Source organism: Octopus sinensis, unplaced genomic scaffold (assembly GCF_006345805.1).
Source record: "Octopus sinensis unplaced genomic scaffold, ASM634580v1 Contig15349, whole genome shotgun sequence".
In the NCBI taxonomy this organism is placed as follows: domain Eukaryota; kingdom Metazoa; phylum Mollusca; class Cephalopoda; order Octopoda; family Octopodidae; genus Octopus; species Octopus sinensis.
The window spans coordinates 1-17500 of NW_021833684.1; the positions used below are offsets into that span (position 1 = coordinate 1).

Below are 17500 nucleotides of genomic sequence, written 5' to 3' on the forward strand. Positions count from 1 at the left end.
GTCCTGTAAAAAGCACTCAGTCCACTCTGCTCCAGTTCTGAGAGCACAAATAGTGATAAAAGGACTTTGAGAAACCTAGCTGATTGATTGAGTGACTAAGTAATAAATCAATCAATTGATTTAATGGTTTAACCAATTGACTAATAATCCTATCTACTAAAGGCACAAGGCCTGAAAATCTGGGGGTAGGGGGACCAGTCGATTACATCAACCAATATTCCACTGGTACTTAATTTATCAGCCTCGAAAAGGATGTAAGGCAAAGGCAAACAGATGGAATGTTACTAAGCATTTCACTTGGTGAACCAATTGACTAATATTAGTAAAAGAAGTGAATAGAACCAGTGCATGTGTCTACTATTGGCATAATGACCCTCCTAGGGTACAACAGACTGTACAGATAAATGAAACAACCATTTCTTACCTTACAGATGATGGCTGAGACGTTGTCATCTGTTTGCGACGGTGTCGTCTTTTGCCACTACCTCCGCGACACTTGTAGCCTTTGCGTTGTGATGTGCTGCTGCTCTCCCAGCAATAAATCGACTGAGGAAGAGTGACTTGGCCAACGGTTACTTGATTCCAGTCTCTGCCAGGAAACAACAAATATACAAAAAAATACATTAGAAAAGCATTTTAAAAGTTAATCCCACTCTTTACTCGTTTCAGTCGTTGGATTCTGCTTTTAATTGAACAAATCAACCTCTGCAATTATGGTGCTTTTTTTAAAGAAAAAAAGAAAAAAGTTCGGTACTTATTCTATTGATCATTTTTGTCGAATCACAAAGTCATGGGCACGTAAACGAAAAGATACCAGTTGTCAAATAGTGAGGTAGATGGGATAAACACGGGTACAAAGATGTATGCACATAAACACCCACACCCACACACACACACATGCATAGAAAAGGGTGGAGAGGGAGGGAGAGAGAGAGAGAGAGAGAGAGAGAGTAGTATCTTAACATTATTTCCATTGTTGTAGCGAAATAATACTTTCCTGAATCTGTTGGTATCCACAAAACCTCTTCCCCACCAGCGCCACCACCACCCAATCACCTGCGTTGTGTCTAAATTAGAAACAATTCTTTTCTGTGGCAAGACACACTTCAAAGGCATCAAAGAAATGCAAGAACAGATAGAGAGATAAATAGATAGAGAGATACAGAGAGGGAGAAAGGGAGATAGAAAGGGAGAGGTAGAATGAGAGAGAGAGAGAGAGAGAGAGTAAAGATGTAGTGACGTCACAAGCTTCGTTACGTCTTTACATTCTTCCTTCTCCTCCTCCTCCTCCTCCTCCCTCTGTTTATTTTTAACTCTCTTTTAGTCAGACTCTGACTTCTCAGAATCTCCTCTCTCTCTCTCTCTCTCTCCCCATCCTTTCAGTGATTTCTCTCTTTTGTTCTCTCCCTCCCCCTCCGCTTTCTCTGTATCTTTCTCCATTCACCATTCTCAATCATCGTCCTCGCGAACGCATCTACCATCACTGCTACAACCAATAAACCATTTACTTCTCTTTTGAGTTGAGTTACTCCCCTTGACGTAACACAAACAGGTAGATAGGAACGTACAATTGTATCATGTATATATATATATATATATATATATATATATATATATATATATACATTACCTCAAAAGTTCGCAAGGATTGCGGACTTTTGAGGTACCTCATGAAGAGGGCTAATTTGACTTGCAGCCCAAAACTAAAGAGAGTTAAATAGCATGACTATAATACGTCTATAATGATTATATACCTCGGTGGTGTTTGATCAGATCTTAAAGACAGATGAGAATTTATTCTGTGATGGAAACATTCTTTTGTTCCAGTCTCTCAAGTTGAATTCCAACTGCTGGTTAATTTGTCCCAAAGTTCTTATCTCGACGTAAAATTAATGAAACTAGTGTCATTTATCCCCCCCCCCACTTGATCTCTGACGTCATCTGAGAAACCCCACCAATATGGCATCAATCAGCCAAGCTTTGCCTGCTAGAAATAGCAGCCCAAATGCTTTTAAATCAGATCCCAATGCTGGATGTGGAAGAACCAAATGAAGGGCAGACTTTCAATCCCGGGATCATCCTGATTCCAAAAAGCTGTAATATGTCTATGTAGAGTAAATGTAAGCTAAAATACTGGGGTCCCAGATGAACAGACAGAATTTCGCTTAATTTCAAAACCAGATCGGAATTATATATATATATATAGTGTATGATCTACCTTCTCATTTACACTTCAGGTGCGCTCTACCTCTACTATAAGAACTTTCTTTATATTGCAGGATGATGAAGACAAGTTGAAGAATATTGAATGATTGATTGTTACACTTAAATCATACAAATAATAATTATCAAAATTGTAATCATACTGATGTGGAAGTTCGTTGATTGGTCTTTTCTGCTGACCATTCAGGAGCACTCAGATCAGAAGGGTTAAAAACGAAGAATGTAAGCACAGGTAAGCGTAGGCTATAGATGCTGTGGTTTACCTGTGCTAAACCACACCCTAATGTAGTATCAGAATTTCATTTCATTCTAAAAGAATGCTGACTTCCTAAGCAGAAATGGAAACAGCAATGGTTCTTCAGAAAAAAGAATCTATATATTCTATCATGACTATAAATGTTTTTCGAGAAACATAATGAAATTTTATAAGTCGGTTCTTTGTAGACAATTTGGAACCAAATTCCACAAAAGGATATTTCTTAAACTGCAATATAATTAAACTTCAGTTTAATTTCATTGCAGTAACTTTTTTTTTATTTTTCCTTGCCAGAAATTTCCCCTGTAACTCTCCCTGCACGCCTCTTAAATACTTATCAGGAGTACCAGAGAAAGTATTTATTTATGTATACTCCTTCGCTAAACAGGAAACAAAACCAAATCTCTTAAATATCCGTCCGTCCAAACGTTTCCCTCATCACCACCATCAACTAAAACACCAATTAATTTTATTGATAGTTTTATCGATTTTCTATCTCAGTGGGGGGACTTTATAGCTTCGATTTTATAATTGAAGGTGGTACGTTGATTTAATGTGTCATGCAGTGTGCAGAGAACTCCTGGAAATATCTAGACTATAAGAATAATTGAATAATTAATTAGCTCGTCTATCAATCCTTCCTGTCTCTTCTCAAATTGTTTGAGACATTTTCTAAACGAAACACAATTTCAAACCTAAATCAGCTGATCTCTTCTCGAGATACAAAGTGAAATTAAAAGATTCATAAAAAGTTTCTGCCTCTTTCTCTCGTCTCACTTTCAGTTCTCTCTCTCTCTATCTCTTTCTTTTTCTAAATCTCTGTCTTTGCTTTTCTCTGCCCTTCTCTTCTCCCCCCCTCTCTCTCTCTCGTATAAACTGATACGTAGAGCAACATCACCGACATAGTATTACACCTTAAGGTTTTACGACTATTGCGTGTGTGTGTGTGTATATATGTGTGTGTGTGTGTATGTGTGTGTGTGTGTGTGTGTGTGTGTGTGCACCATACACAAAAGTACTATTTCTACCTGTGTGTTTGTGCTTTTTGTACATATGTATCCATAAGTTCAGTGTGCGTGTGAGAGTGTGTGTGTGTGTGTGTGTGTGTGTGTGTGTGTGTGTGTGTGTGTGTGTGTGTGTGTGTGTGTGTGTGTGTGTGTGGTTGTGTGTGTGTAGGAATCTGTTCTAGCTGTATCCTACCATTAAAATCCACACTGGCTGTGAACCAGAGACAGTAAAAGCCTCTCTACAACCTGAATCCGTCAAGATGCCCAACCATTTAGTTAAAAGTCATAAAATCGCTCGTGAAAGTTTATACGAACACATAAAGATTACTGAACGATAAAAGCTGCGAAGATTAACAAAAATCTGCCTGTTTTAAGTAGATTCTCTCATTCCTTCAGTGACCTCCTTTTGTTCCACCCCTGTCGTCTGCAAAGAGACGCCATATTAAAAGTAGTGCCTAAGCCGCAAGATGATGGAGAAAAATGTGGATAATATTTAGCAAGAAGCTGAGCTTTCAACAAAGCCAGTCGTAAAATACGTTGAAATAATTATCAAGAACTACCAGTCCTTATAAATCATTCCTTAATCGTTGTTTCTCTCTTCACCTTCTCTCTCTCTCACACACACATACATGCATAAACGCACACATACATAGTGTGTCTACTTAGAGACAACACGGTCCAGTATTTATGTATGGAGGATACACCGGGGCGCAGACCAGCAACCATTCATACAGTAGTATATTAGTATATACAAGACTGAGTCCGGTATATATTCATTGAGTTTACATAGAACAGTACCCCTCCTCTCTTCCCCCATATATATATATATATATATATATATATATATATATATATATATATATATATATATATATATATATATATATATGCAGTTTGCTGTTCCATTGTAGGTAGGATCAACCCAAAAAGTACTCCAGTATTTAGATAAGAGCATTTAAGTATCATGCCAAGGAAACACGATAACTGAGCACATTTATATAATGTGCATTGCGTCTCCAAGCAATCTTTCAGGCCCAGTGCGCATGGTTAGTCCTATTTGAAAAACCAGGACGCTGTGTGTGTGTGTGTTTTGGTCTCCATTACCACTTGACTAGTGTTGGTGTGTTTACGTCTCCATAACTTAGCGCTTCAGCAAAGAAGACCAATAGAATAAGTACTAGGCTTTAAAGACACAAAAAGTACTGGGGTCAATCCGTTCGACGAAAATCGTTCAAGGCGATGCCCCAGCATGGCCGCGGTCGAATGATTGAAACAAGTAAAGAATGATATATATATATATATATAATATATATATATATATATATATATATATATATATATATATATATATATATAGTTCAAATTTACAGAAAACATAAGATGACGACAGGTGAGGGAACAAGAAGCAGGTGTTTTAGTTTAACGCTCGAAAAGAATGGAAAAGTCTTTGACGTTTCGAACCTACGCTCTTCGACAGAAAGGACTGAGAGGGGGAAAAAAATGAAAAGAGAACGAAAAAAAAAACGGAGAGAGAAAAAATGTGTAGGATACACACACACACACACGTCCAGTTTTAGTTTATTGAGTAAACTTAAAGACATAGCCTCGTGTAGATATAAATGCAATATATATCAAAATGAGACAAAAAACCGTCTTCGCAATGGCTGCGAGAGACCAGCAACGATGACCAGTGGATGTTCACTGTTTTCTATATGAGAGGTGACAAACCTCATCTCGGTAAGTGGCTGGTTGCGAATACACTTCATTGACAAGGCTAAAATGAATCTGGTGATATCACTTGCTGCTGAAGGCCTAGTTTTCATCTTCCTCTGATATACATACAGTTTTTATTTTTTAACACAGTTTATCCATAAGATATTTTATCTCAGGCAAAAAACCACAGTAACTCTGCCTGTCAACAATGTATATGCCTTAAGTATGATACATGGATGTCTATTTTAATAAATAATGTTACGATATGTACAAATGAATAAGAAATATCAAATGGTCTTACCTCTTCATTAACATAATGTGTGACATACATGCAGGAGCAAACACCGCACTGAAAAATACAAAAATAGACAAATGTCAAGGCTCTGTCTCTTAGGGACAGCAAGGATTATCAGGCGGGGTTCTAAGCGCTTGAAAGACTGCTGAAAATTGTGGATACCTAAATCCTATCAGGAATGAGACCGAGTCTGAGCCAAACTAAAATAATAATAATAATAATAATAATAATAATAATAATAATAATAATAATAATAATAATAATAAATGCCCTGATGCAGTACCAGGCAGTGGCTCTCATGGCTTCTGATCTTAACTGATTGGAAGTGTTATCATGTACATTGTTTTGTCTTGGTATAAAAGATGGGCTACAGCAAATATTCTGCTCAATACCACAGATTTGCTTGTCAGTTGTTTGACCTTAACCAGTTGACCATGTCCCTTACTGGCTGACGATATGTGCATCTCTGATCACGAGCAGAAGTAGTGGGGGAGAATCATAGCCATGTGTTGAGAGGGATGCTTTGGGGTTTGAATAATTCACCTCTGGAGACATGGGTGGTTTTTTCAACATCCTTAAACAACCCTTATTCAGGGACCTTTTGAGCGGGATGGGCTACTCAACCCGAAGAAAATTCTAACTGGGCCCCACCTGCAAGGTCATGTGCAGTTTATCTTGATATGAGATCACCATATCGCGCACATATGGTTGTGATGCATGTGCCTGGTGTGCCCTTATCAGATGGGTAGTCATGATGGGTATATTGGGCTTCGTATATTTTACCCCAGTGTCACTTTGATGGCATGAACTGCTCTCTCACTCAATAATAATAATAATAATAATAATAATAATAATAATAATAATAATTAATTCGTTTATTGGCCACAAGGGCTAACAAAAATCAAATAAAAACATGTAAAGATAAAATACAGGACAAGAGTTACAAAAAGGGTTTTGTCCGTTTGTAAAGTCCATGTAAAAATGCAAGATAACAACGAAAATATAACAAATAAAAACTCCCAATAGGGGGAGGTGCTTCGAAAGGTTACTCGTGGAAAAACCCATAAAAGCCACGGGAGCCTGGTCAAAAGGGGGTGGGTAGAGAGCCCCTTTCTCCTTTTATATTACCTTTTTTTACAGGTGTATCCTCAGAATTGTTCCGTTCATACTGGCCATTCTTGCGACATTCACCCACCTTTCAATAAATTTGCCACGAGACAGCACTTCCCTCTCTACACTCATCTTCCTTTTCAAGTGGAACTTGAAAAAGCTGATGGGGCCTTGGACAAAGAGGAAAGTGTCTGACTTCAGCCCTTCCAAACGGGTCCACCATACAACCTCTTTCGCTACAGCCACTAGACAAAGAATATTAATAATAGACTTACGAAACATTCTTCAAGGATTCTTTGATATCGAGACCCAACTGGTGAATATACTGCCATTGTTCCTTGTGCACGGGTGGACCGACATTGTCAGCGGTCAGTTGAGCCACATCAAACATAAACTGTACAATATAAACCGGAGCTGGAAAAGAATAATACAAATACAAATAAAAATAAAAAGAAACACTATGGTCAGCGCGAGGAAGGTCAGATTCGAAGGAATTTGAAAGGTTTCAGATTGAGCGTTCATTACTCGTCGTCGTGGGACTCCGTCGGTTGCGACGACGACGAGGGCTCCAGTTGGTCCGATCAACGGAACACTCTGCTCGTGAAATTAACGTGCAAGTGGCTGAGCACTCCATAGTCACGTGTACCCTTAACGTGTACCCTTAACGTGTACCCTCGGGGAGATTCAGCGTGACACAGAATGTGATAAGGATGGCCCTTTGAAATACACGTACAACATAAACAGGAAGAAAGAGTGGGAGAAAATTGTGGTGAAAGAGTACAGCAGGGTTCGCTACCCCCTCCCCTGCCGGAGCCTCGTGGAGCTTTAGGTGTTTTCGCTCAATAAACACAAACAATGCCCGGTCTGGGAATCGAAACCGCGAGTCCGCTGCCGTAAGCAGTGGGCCATTGCGCCTCCACATTCATTACTTAAATTACTGCGCTCTTCCAGATTTATTTTGCCAAGAATTCAGCACCCTTAATTCTCAAAATTATTTCAGGTGTTTATTGCAGAGCCTCAAAGACTTCCAGGGATCAATATTGATCTCTTTGGTGACTTCTAGACTAAATTATGCAAAAGAAAATGAAAGACGATCGCCCACCTCCTCCTCTCAGCCTGTTAACAGAGTAACACAAACTCTACCCCATTAAAATGGCCATGTGGTTGGGGTTCCAGTCTGATTTGAAAGCAATGGAGATCGTAGGTGCAGGCATGGGTGTGTGGTTAAGAAGTTTGCTTCCAAACCACATGACTTTAGGTTCAGTCCCACAATGCAACACCTTGAGCCAATGTCTTCTCTTACAGCCTCAGACCGACAAAAGCCTTCTGAATGGATTAGGTAGATGGAAACTGAAAGAAGCCCACTCGCATGTATATATAAGCGTTTGTGGATATGTTTGCGTCTCTTTGTCTTGACATTGTGTGATGGTCGTAAATGAATGTCACCGTCATACAAGCAGTGTCGTTCATTTGCAATATTCTGCGAGAACATGTCTGGCCACGGGGAGAAAATATTACCTGGCTTGGAAATAAGCATGGGTTGGTGAAAAGAAGGGCATCTGGCCATAGAAAACCTTCCACAATAAACTGCCTGACCCATACAAGCATGGAAAAGTGGACGTTAAGACACCGTCGACACTAATGATGATGATGATTATGATGATGATGAAGATGAAGATGAAGATGAAGATGAGATGATGATGATATACTTACTTTTCAGTGTTGGGTAGAGGCGATATCCAAAGTAACAGCGCCACTTCTCACTTTCGGCATAGCGATCTGCGCATCTTCTTGGCAGCCGACCATTCCACAGACTGTCAAAGTAATGTTCAATAAATGTTATTCACTGTCTACGGCAGAGACAAGCAACCAATCCTACTACAAGGGCTACATGAATTTGAACTCAGAACGTAACGGCAGACGAAATACCGCTTAGCATTTCGCCCGGCGTGCTAACGGTTCTGCCAGCTCGCAGCCTTAAGCAAAAAGTAAATATTGAAGAAAAAATAAGAACACATTTGGCCAAATTTGGACATACGACAGTTTAACATAATAGCAACGTACACACCGCCACTACCACCACCACTATCACCGCCATCATTACATCCGCCAACTTCATAATTGGAACCAAAACCACAGCAAAAACAAAAAAAACACCACCATTACCATCAGCGATACTACCACTACCACAATAACTACCACACCACTGTTAGTACTAGATCCACAACCACAACAAAGATATCCAATTCCATCCACCACCACCGTTAAAACTACAGCCATAACAAACAATATCAGGATCCATCACCACCACTACTACTACTACTACCAAAACCACAACCTTCTACTACCGCCATCGCCGCCAACATCATGGACTACACCTTCCACCACCACCACCAAGACTAAAACGACACTGCCACCCCCACCCCCGCCTCCACCCCTATCATCAAATGAACTTTTGATGTGGAAACATCAATGAAGGAATGTGGTGTGGGGGGAAAGGGGGTGACGGTGGGAGGTAGTAATATAATGATTATGGTGGTAGTGGTGGTAGAGGTAGTATAGTGTTGATAGCGGGTATGGTGGTGTCGGTGGTTACGGTGGCGCTAATGGTGCTGGTGGTGAAGGTGGCGGTGGTAGTGATGGTAATGTTTAAAGCGGCGGTGGTGATGGCAATCATGATTATAGTGCGTGCTCGAGACACACACACACACAGACAAACATACACACATACAACAAATATACACACGCACACACACACAGATAAGCACAGTTAAACACACACACATATACAGATACAGCCACACACGTTTAAACACACACATACACAGAGACATCACACACACACATACACAACACACGCACAAACGCATCGTCACAGTTCAGTTGCTTCTACAGTTAATCATTACATTTGTTCAACACTTTTCAATTTTCTCCCACCTACCCACCCACCCATCCACCACCACCACCTACCTCGGGGCTTTCTACTTGGTCGCTTGACAAGCTAGAAATAGTAGGTAAATCTTCATCAAATCACACCCTGCCGTTTTAAAAACAGGCCCATATCAATTAATGGTTGTGTGTGTGTGTGTGACAAGCAGCACACACGCGCACACACACACACACACACACACACACACACACACGCACACGCACGCACACACATCAACAGGGTCCACTTACTCGACTCCTCTTTTGATCCCATCGATTGGTGCACAGGAATGCGCGTTCATACACGGGGCAGGTTTGTACTGTTTGTTGTCCAGAAACCAGCCAGAGTCGGACACACCCCTCACTTCGATGCCGGGGACCCAGTCTGCTAGGTTGTCGGCGACGCGATCCAAGTTCAGAAGAACTCCGGTGCCGCCAGCACTGAAATGAAACGCAAAAACCAGATTAGCAATTGGCAGGGGATAGTCACGAATGGAACGAACTGTACGTCTTTCACGCTTGCATACGGCTTCTTGGTACTTTCCTATTATCGACGGCTAATTTTTGTTTAATTATTAAAGTAATTAGTAAACAATGGTAATAAACATGCCCCCCCCCCTTCACAATTGCTGGCCTTGAGCCAAAATCACAAAGAATACTACACGCTGTTATTGTCGCTGTTCTTCTAATAATCGGCTCTGCCCGAGCAGATATTCTAGGGCAGGGATATTCTCAACTTTTTTTTATGGACCTCTTTGATTACTATTTTATTCTGGTGGAATCCCCATTGTCATTCAATGTTTTAAAAATCTAGTTTTATAGAAACTTCTTTCAAAATTCCTATTTTGTTTTTTTTCACACATTTCCTTTGCGTAGGTTGAACCAAGTAAAATGTTAGAGAAAGAAACCCAGCTGTTTCTTGCAATACGAGATACATCTAAAGCAAAATCCTTTCAGGGGCCCTTAAAATATTATTGTGGGTCTCTAATTAACTATTTCCCCAAAAGCCTTATAGACCCCGGGTGAGAACCACTGCCCTGCGGAATGTATTTCCGGTTATGTTGTGGTATTTGGTCGCTGCAGGTTTCACGCGTTTTCATTGAGACGGATTTAGAGATTTGATAAATATAGATAATCTTTTACCTTTTAAATGAAATGCTTCAGTAACTGAACTACGGCCACGCTGGGGCATCGCCTTGAAAGGTTTAGCCGAACAGATTACCTCCAGTACTTATTTTTTGTAAGTCTGGTACTAATTCTACCGTTATCTTGTGTCGAACTGCTAAGTTACGAGGACGTAAACAAACTAATATCGGTTGTCAAGCGGTAGCGATGGGGGGAACATAAACACACATGCGATGGGCTTCTAATAGTTCTTATAATACGAAATCCACTCACAAAGCTTTGGTCGGCCTGAGGCTGTAGTAGAAGACAAGGTGTCATGTTTGTGGGACTGAACCCTAGACCATATAGTTGGCAAGCAAGCTTCTTAACCACACAGCTACGTTTGCAGCTATAGATTGACAAAATAATTTCCAAAACAATTAGGATCAAAGTTATTTCACTGAAAGTCCCGCAGGTGGCGCCCTAGCATGGCTGATATCCAAAGATTGTCGCCAGTTAAAGATTAAAACAATATATTGAATTTAATAACAGACATGCAATAATGCTGAAACTCTTCAATTTCCAAAGATAGATAAATGCTGTTACCTGCTTCCGGCTAAAATCAACTTTTTCCCTTTGGCAAGGCCATGAGCCAAAAGATCTTTGAGCACCTCTTCAATTATCAACGAACCCATGAATGAGAAATCTTCTGCAAAGCAACAAAATAATTATTAATTATTATGAACACATAAAACAGTTGTGCAGGCGAGTATCTTAGTGGTTAGGGTGCTGGGCTCATGATCGTAAGATTGTGGTTTCGATTTCTGAACCAGGCGACGGTGTCGTGTTCTTGAGCAAAACACTTAATTTCGCGTCGCTCCAGTCCACTCAACAGGCAAAAATGAGTAATCCCGCGACCAGAGCATAAAACTCCCATATCATTGATCATGCGCTTATCTTGTTTTTCTTATGTGTAAGTTGTTTGTGCGTTAATTGTAAAGTCTTGTGTTGCAGCGATATGAGACATATGAAGGGAGCGTTACCTTTGCTTGTGGCTTTGTAAGTTCCTGTCCATGAGTCACTGGAGCAATAAGGAATATATCTGTAACAGAGGGGGGGAAAAGCATAGTTAGAGAAACCGTTTGTAGTTACCTGCCTTCGAACGCACACACGCACTATATATATATATATATATATGCATTTATGTATGAGTGTATGTACGTATGTAGTAGAACTTATATATATACAAATAATGTACAACTGCTACTGATATGTATAAAGCTCCTCTTAGATTATCCTAATCCAAGCTGCTTCCTGTATTATAGTTATTAATTGACTACTAATCCGAGAAGTATTGATCCGTTCTAAGCAAATAAAGGACAAATAAGGATAAACATAAGAACACAAGTTTATATTGAAGTTCCAACGCGCATTTCACCTTTGTGGTTGTTTGGTAGTCCTTGCTACACTACGGGGGGGGGGGGTCGATTACACCAACCCCAGTACTCAACTGGTACTTATTTTATCGACCCCGAAAGGATGAAAGGCAAAGTCGACCACAGTGGAATTGACCCCGAAAGGATGAAAGGCAAAGTCGACCACAGTGGAATTTGAACTCAGAACGTAAAGCCGGACGAAATACCGCTCATCATTTTGTCCGGCGTGCTAACGATTCTGCTGGTTCGCCACGCCTTGAACCAGAAGAAATATCGCAAGGCATTTTGACACAAGATCAGCATCTTTGAAGGGAGGGGCTTGGTCGATGCCATCATCCTCAGTACATGACTGGTAGTTTATTTTATCAAGCCAGAAAGGATGAAAGATGAAGTTGATCTCGACGAAGTTTGAACTCAAAATATAAAAATGCCAGAAGAAATGTTTCAAGGTCATTCTTTCCGACACTCCGACAATTCTGCCATGTCGACGCCCTAATTGTTGTAATAATTAATAAAGGGTTACTTACACCATATTTGCATGGTAATAATAAGGATTCTCTTCTGGGTCCCATGAGGTGATACCGCTGCCTGGGAACGAAACAAAACCAAAAAAAAATCAGTGACTTTAAAATGAATAACGAAAAAGAAACGAAACGAAAATTGCGTTTATGAAGAGATTCTGAGACGAATATGATTGAGGCAGAAAAAGGTGCGATCACCGGTACCGAATGCACCCCGACCTTCTTCGTTGCCCTGACATTGGTATATTCCTTCCCTTCTTACTCACCTCCCATTCTCTCGAGTTCTTCACATAACTGGTTTTACTGCGTTACTACCTCCCCATGAATATCTATGTGCCAGATGGCCCCCTGCCGGCAAAACTGACGGCTAATTGTAGTGTTTCATATATATAAATATGGATGGTAAATCAAATTGATACACTTGTCAATGTTATCTGGTGGTTGTCTTTTGAGATGTGACATCGATCGTCGTTTGTAACCGAAAGTACTCTGCTTCATACACACAAACATTCACATACTTCCCTTGTACACGCACACATACACACATATACTCACACAGAGTTGAAACGCTGTTTGATTTTTCTTTTCAGCGTTGAATGTTCACCAACCCACTTCCATTGCACACACACACACACAAACACACACACACATACTCAAACAAAGTTGAAACGCTCCCACTACCAGTTTGTCATCACCCCTTCCTTCGCTATTCATCTATCACCCCTTCCTTTCTCTTCGAATGTGGTGACGGAGAAAGACACAAGAATATTATATGTAGGTATGTACGTACGTACACACATACGCATGCATAAAAAACAAAAACCAAGTTCCCACCCGAGCCTTAGGTAATGGGGGAGAATCTACTTTTGTAATATTCTTTTACAATTTTTTAAAATAGAATTTAAGGAGAATTTGGTTGTTATTTCTAGCAGAACGAACCTCCACATAGAGACTACGTCGTTGGCGGGAAGATGCCGATGGTAGTGGTAGTGGTGGTGGAGGTTGTGGTGGTGGTAGGTTATAGGAGGGGGGTGAGGGATGTGAAACGCTCCACATGTTAGGTGTAGCGTGAAAATACCTCAGCTGTGACGGGAAGGGCTTTTCTCCTCCCTCCCCCCACCACCATTAAACAATCACATTTAGATAAGAGAAAGTGTGCGGTGGCGGTGGTGGGGGGGAGGGAGGGAGGGGGAGGAAGGCCAAGGGACGTTTCACGTTAACTCGCTAAATATCTTTTCTTTTTCACTGTGTTAATTAAAGCATAAGCAGTAATTAACTGCGGTTACGTGTGGGGGAAGAAGAGGAGGTGGGCAGGGTTGGTGTGAGGGTGTTGTTAGAACAGTTGCCATCAGTGTGTGCGCGCGCGCGCGCGCGTGTGTGTGTGTGTGTGTGTGTGTGTGTGCGTGTGTATGTGAATGTGTGTGAGCGAGTGAGTGACATGTAAAGATAATATACTTTTCTACACTAGGCACAAGGTCCGAAATTTGGGGGCAGGGAAGGGCCAATTGATTAGATCGGTCCTAGTACGGAACTGGTACTTAATTTTTTGACCCCCGAAAGAAATTTGAACTCAGAACATAAAGACAGACGAAATACCTATTTCTTTACTACCAACAAGGGGCTAAATATAGAGGGGACAAAGAAGGACAGACAAACGGATTAAGTCGATTATATCGACCCCAGTGCGTAACTGGTACTTAATTTATCAACCCCGAAAGGATGAAAGGCAAAGTCGACCTTGGCTGAATTTGAACTCAGAACGTAAAGACAAACGAAATACCGCTTAAGCATTTCGCCCGACGTGCGAACGTTTCTGCCACCTCGCCGCCTTACGGGGGACAATATCTCTTCACCTTTATATGCGAGTAGCAGCCGATCCGGATGAAGCATCCGTCCACATAGAGGCGCAGGCATGACTGTGTGGTAAGAAGTTGGCTTCCAAACACATGGTTCCGGGTTCAGTCCCACTACATGCCACCTTGAGCAAGTGCCTTCTCTCATAGCTCCGGGCCGACCAAAGCCTTGTGAGTGGATTTGATCGACGGAAACTGCTATTACTACACAGTGTCACATATACATTCAGTAATGTATACACACACACACACACACACACACACACACACACACACAACAAACTATTACACACAGGTATACACACAAAGGTAAATACGCAAACCACACACATGTACACACTCATAAATACACACACACACACATCAAAGCACAACTTCTTTATACACAATCACCATTTCTACTCGCACACATACAGACATACATACAAACACATACTGATACACACACATAGACACACACATACAGACGCACACAAATATAAAACCCCGTCATTAAGTCCACGCACGACTCCATGATTTGACTCTAAGGAATAATGAATAAATAAATAAAGCAGAAAAACGATAGCAAATATAAAAAGCATGAAAAATAAACATACAACAACAATAAAAATATAACAACAAATACAAAAGCCACCACCACCACCACCACCACCACCACCTCCACCTTGGGCCGCGAATCAAGGAGCAACGAACGCTGTTTCTCTTTAAAGTCGCCATTGCTGTTCAGAAGCGCCATCAACGCACGTTACAAGCATATCTGGTTTCCTGGAATAACTGGTCCGAACATTATTGCCGAAAGTGATGTCTGTCTGTCTTCAGCTGTAGATTGTCTATTGGAGAGGGGTGGTCAGGCTAGTTGACAATATTAAGCGTAGCTTTGTGGTAAAAGGTTTGCTTCTCAAACCACATGGTTCCAGGTTCAGTCCCACTGCGTGGTACCTTGGGCAAGTGTCTTCTACTTTGGCTTCGGGTTGTGAGTGGATTTGGTATATGGAAACTGAAAGAAGCCTTCACATACTAGCATTGGTGTGTTTAAGTCCCCGTCAGCTAGCGGTTCGTCAAAACGCCTGGATAGAATAAGTACCAGGCTTTTGGGGAAAAAAATACTGTAGTCAATTTGTTCAACTGAAATTCTTCAAGACATTGCCCCACCATGGCCGCAGTTTAATGATTGAAATAAGATATATATATATATATATATATATATATATAGTAAATCCCAAAATAGAACAAACACAAAAAACAACAACGTGAGGATGTGGTATATGTAAAGTATTAGCAGAAGCTCAGGGAAGGAAAGAAAAATGGTTTAACGTTTCGAGCAAAGCTCTTCTTCAGAAACAGAGGAAAGTCCAATAGAAAAGGAAGACAAAAGAGAAAAAATCACCAATGGTTCACATGTCGTTACATTTTGAAATGTCATCGTCATCACCATCATCATTATCATAAGCATCATCGTCGTCACTATGAGCATCATCACCGTCATCATCACTATCATCTGTGCCGTCATCATCATCAGCAGCAGCATCGTCGTCGTCATCATCATCGGTGCTTTCGTATTTATCATCATCGCCACTGCCACCACCACAATTACCACCACCATCATCATCGTCGTCGTCGTCGTCGCTTTTATATTCAGCATCATCGGTATTTTAATATTCATCATCAACATCGCCACCCACCACCACCGCCACGACCACCACCACAATCATCATCGTCGTCTTCGTCATATTCATCATCGCCATTCTACCACCGTTGGTTAATTTAATAGTCTATATAATATAACGCTTTTGAATGTATATCCCCTTTGAAATTTGATGTAAGATGGGAGGAACCGGGGGGGAAGAAAAGGTGTTAGCATATGGTGGGTGTTAAAGAGAGATTCAATATGGCGTGGAGAGGTGTTATCACCATCAAAGATGGCGGCAGCGAAATAAAGATAACAACGGTTCAGTGAAAGATGGCGGCGGTGGGACCATATACGCTACTCAAGTCGCCTCTCAGGAAATGTAAGGTTGTATAGAATCTTGTTTTCTCTTTGGGGCGCGCGGTACCACAGTACCCCCATTATGCTGCGGTCTGTGTGATATAGAATACGTGGCATGCACATGTATAATTATAATTATTATCCAGATTATTTTGATGTTTCTTTGGGGTTTGGGCGGGGTTTGCTTTGTTTTTAAAGCTTCACATAAATCATTTTCTTGTCCCGAGGTGAGGTGAGAGCGGAGTATACAGCAGGAGGTATGGATATGTATGTATATACGACGAAAGGCGTGTGTGTATACACATACATACGAACATTATATATGTATATATGGAGGGATGAAAGGAGTAGAGAAATAGAACATAGAAAACGAGTAGGTTTATAGTTATGTGTCTCAATGTAGCCGTACACCAATTACTGAATATATGCTATATATATATATATATATATATATAGGGTGCACCCGCATGGCCGCAGTCAAATGACTGAAACAAGTAAAAAAATAAAGGTAATATATATTGGTTTTTTGTTATAGTCAAGTCACAGATTGACCATCGGTTTCGCACCTATAAAGCGCTTAGTTGTATAGGCAACTCGTCAGACTGAAATGGCCGGAGACACATAACCTCTCTACAACCGGAGGGAGAAGAAATATGTGTGTGTGTGTGTGTGAAAGCGATATAGTAACGATTTCTGATTCAGGAACAAAGGCAGCCACTTTGATGGAGGGTGATTTTGTCAATTACCATCCACATACCCCACTTCCCATGGGGATGAAGATCAGAGTCGTGCCCGTCGGAATTTTGAACTCGGAACGTAAAGAGCCAAAAGAAATATTGCAAGGCATGCTGTCCGACGTTCTAACGATTCTAGCGACGCTAATCTTGCCCGAGGTACCACGTAGTCAGATGAAACCCAGAGCCACGGCACGGTAAATAAGAACTCAACACCATGACCACTACCACCACCACCATCAAGACGATGAGCCAACGAAAGAGCCATATGCGGTCCCTCGCTCTTCCGGAAATAGCAGCCAAATCGCCTCGTCCAGACGTTGAAAAATTGTA

The 17500-nt window shown here is 41.0% G+C and overlaps 1 protein-coding gene across 1 annotated transcript in view; it reads right to left on the reverse strand.

Moving 5' to 3' along the window:
• Positions 1-424: 424 nt before the first annotated feature.
• Positions 425-17500, reverse strand: part of LOC115230330 (palmitoleoyl-protein carboxylesterase notum1-like) — a gene marked incomplete at its 3' end in the record, with an annotated part of 55200 nt that continues 38124 nt past the window's right edge. The window contains exons 4-11 of the mRNA XM_036499616.1: positions 12600-12660; positions 11680-11738; positions 11243-11345; positions 9785-9973; positions 8318-8418; positions 6880-7018; positions 5501-5548; positions 425-589 (exon numbers count right to left, since the gene is read on the reverse strand). Coding sequence (XP_036355509.1) covers positions 425-589; positions 5501-5548; positions 6880-7018; positions 8318-8418; positions 9785-9973; positions 11243-11345; positions 11680-11738; positions 12600-12660 — 865 coding nt within the window. The remainder of the gene's footprint in view (positions 590-5500; positions 5549-6879; positions 7019-8317; positions 8419-9784; positions 9974-11242; positions 11346-11679; positions 11739-12599; positions 12661-17500) is intronic.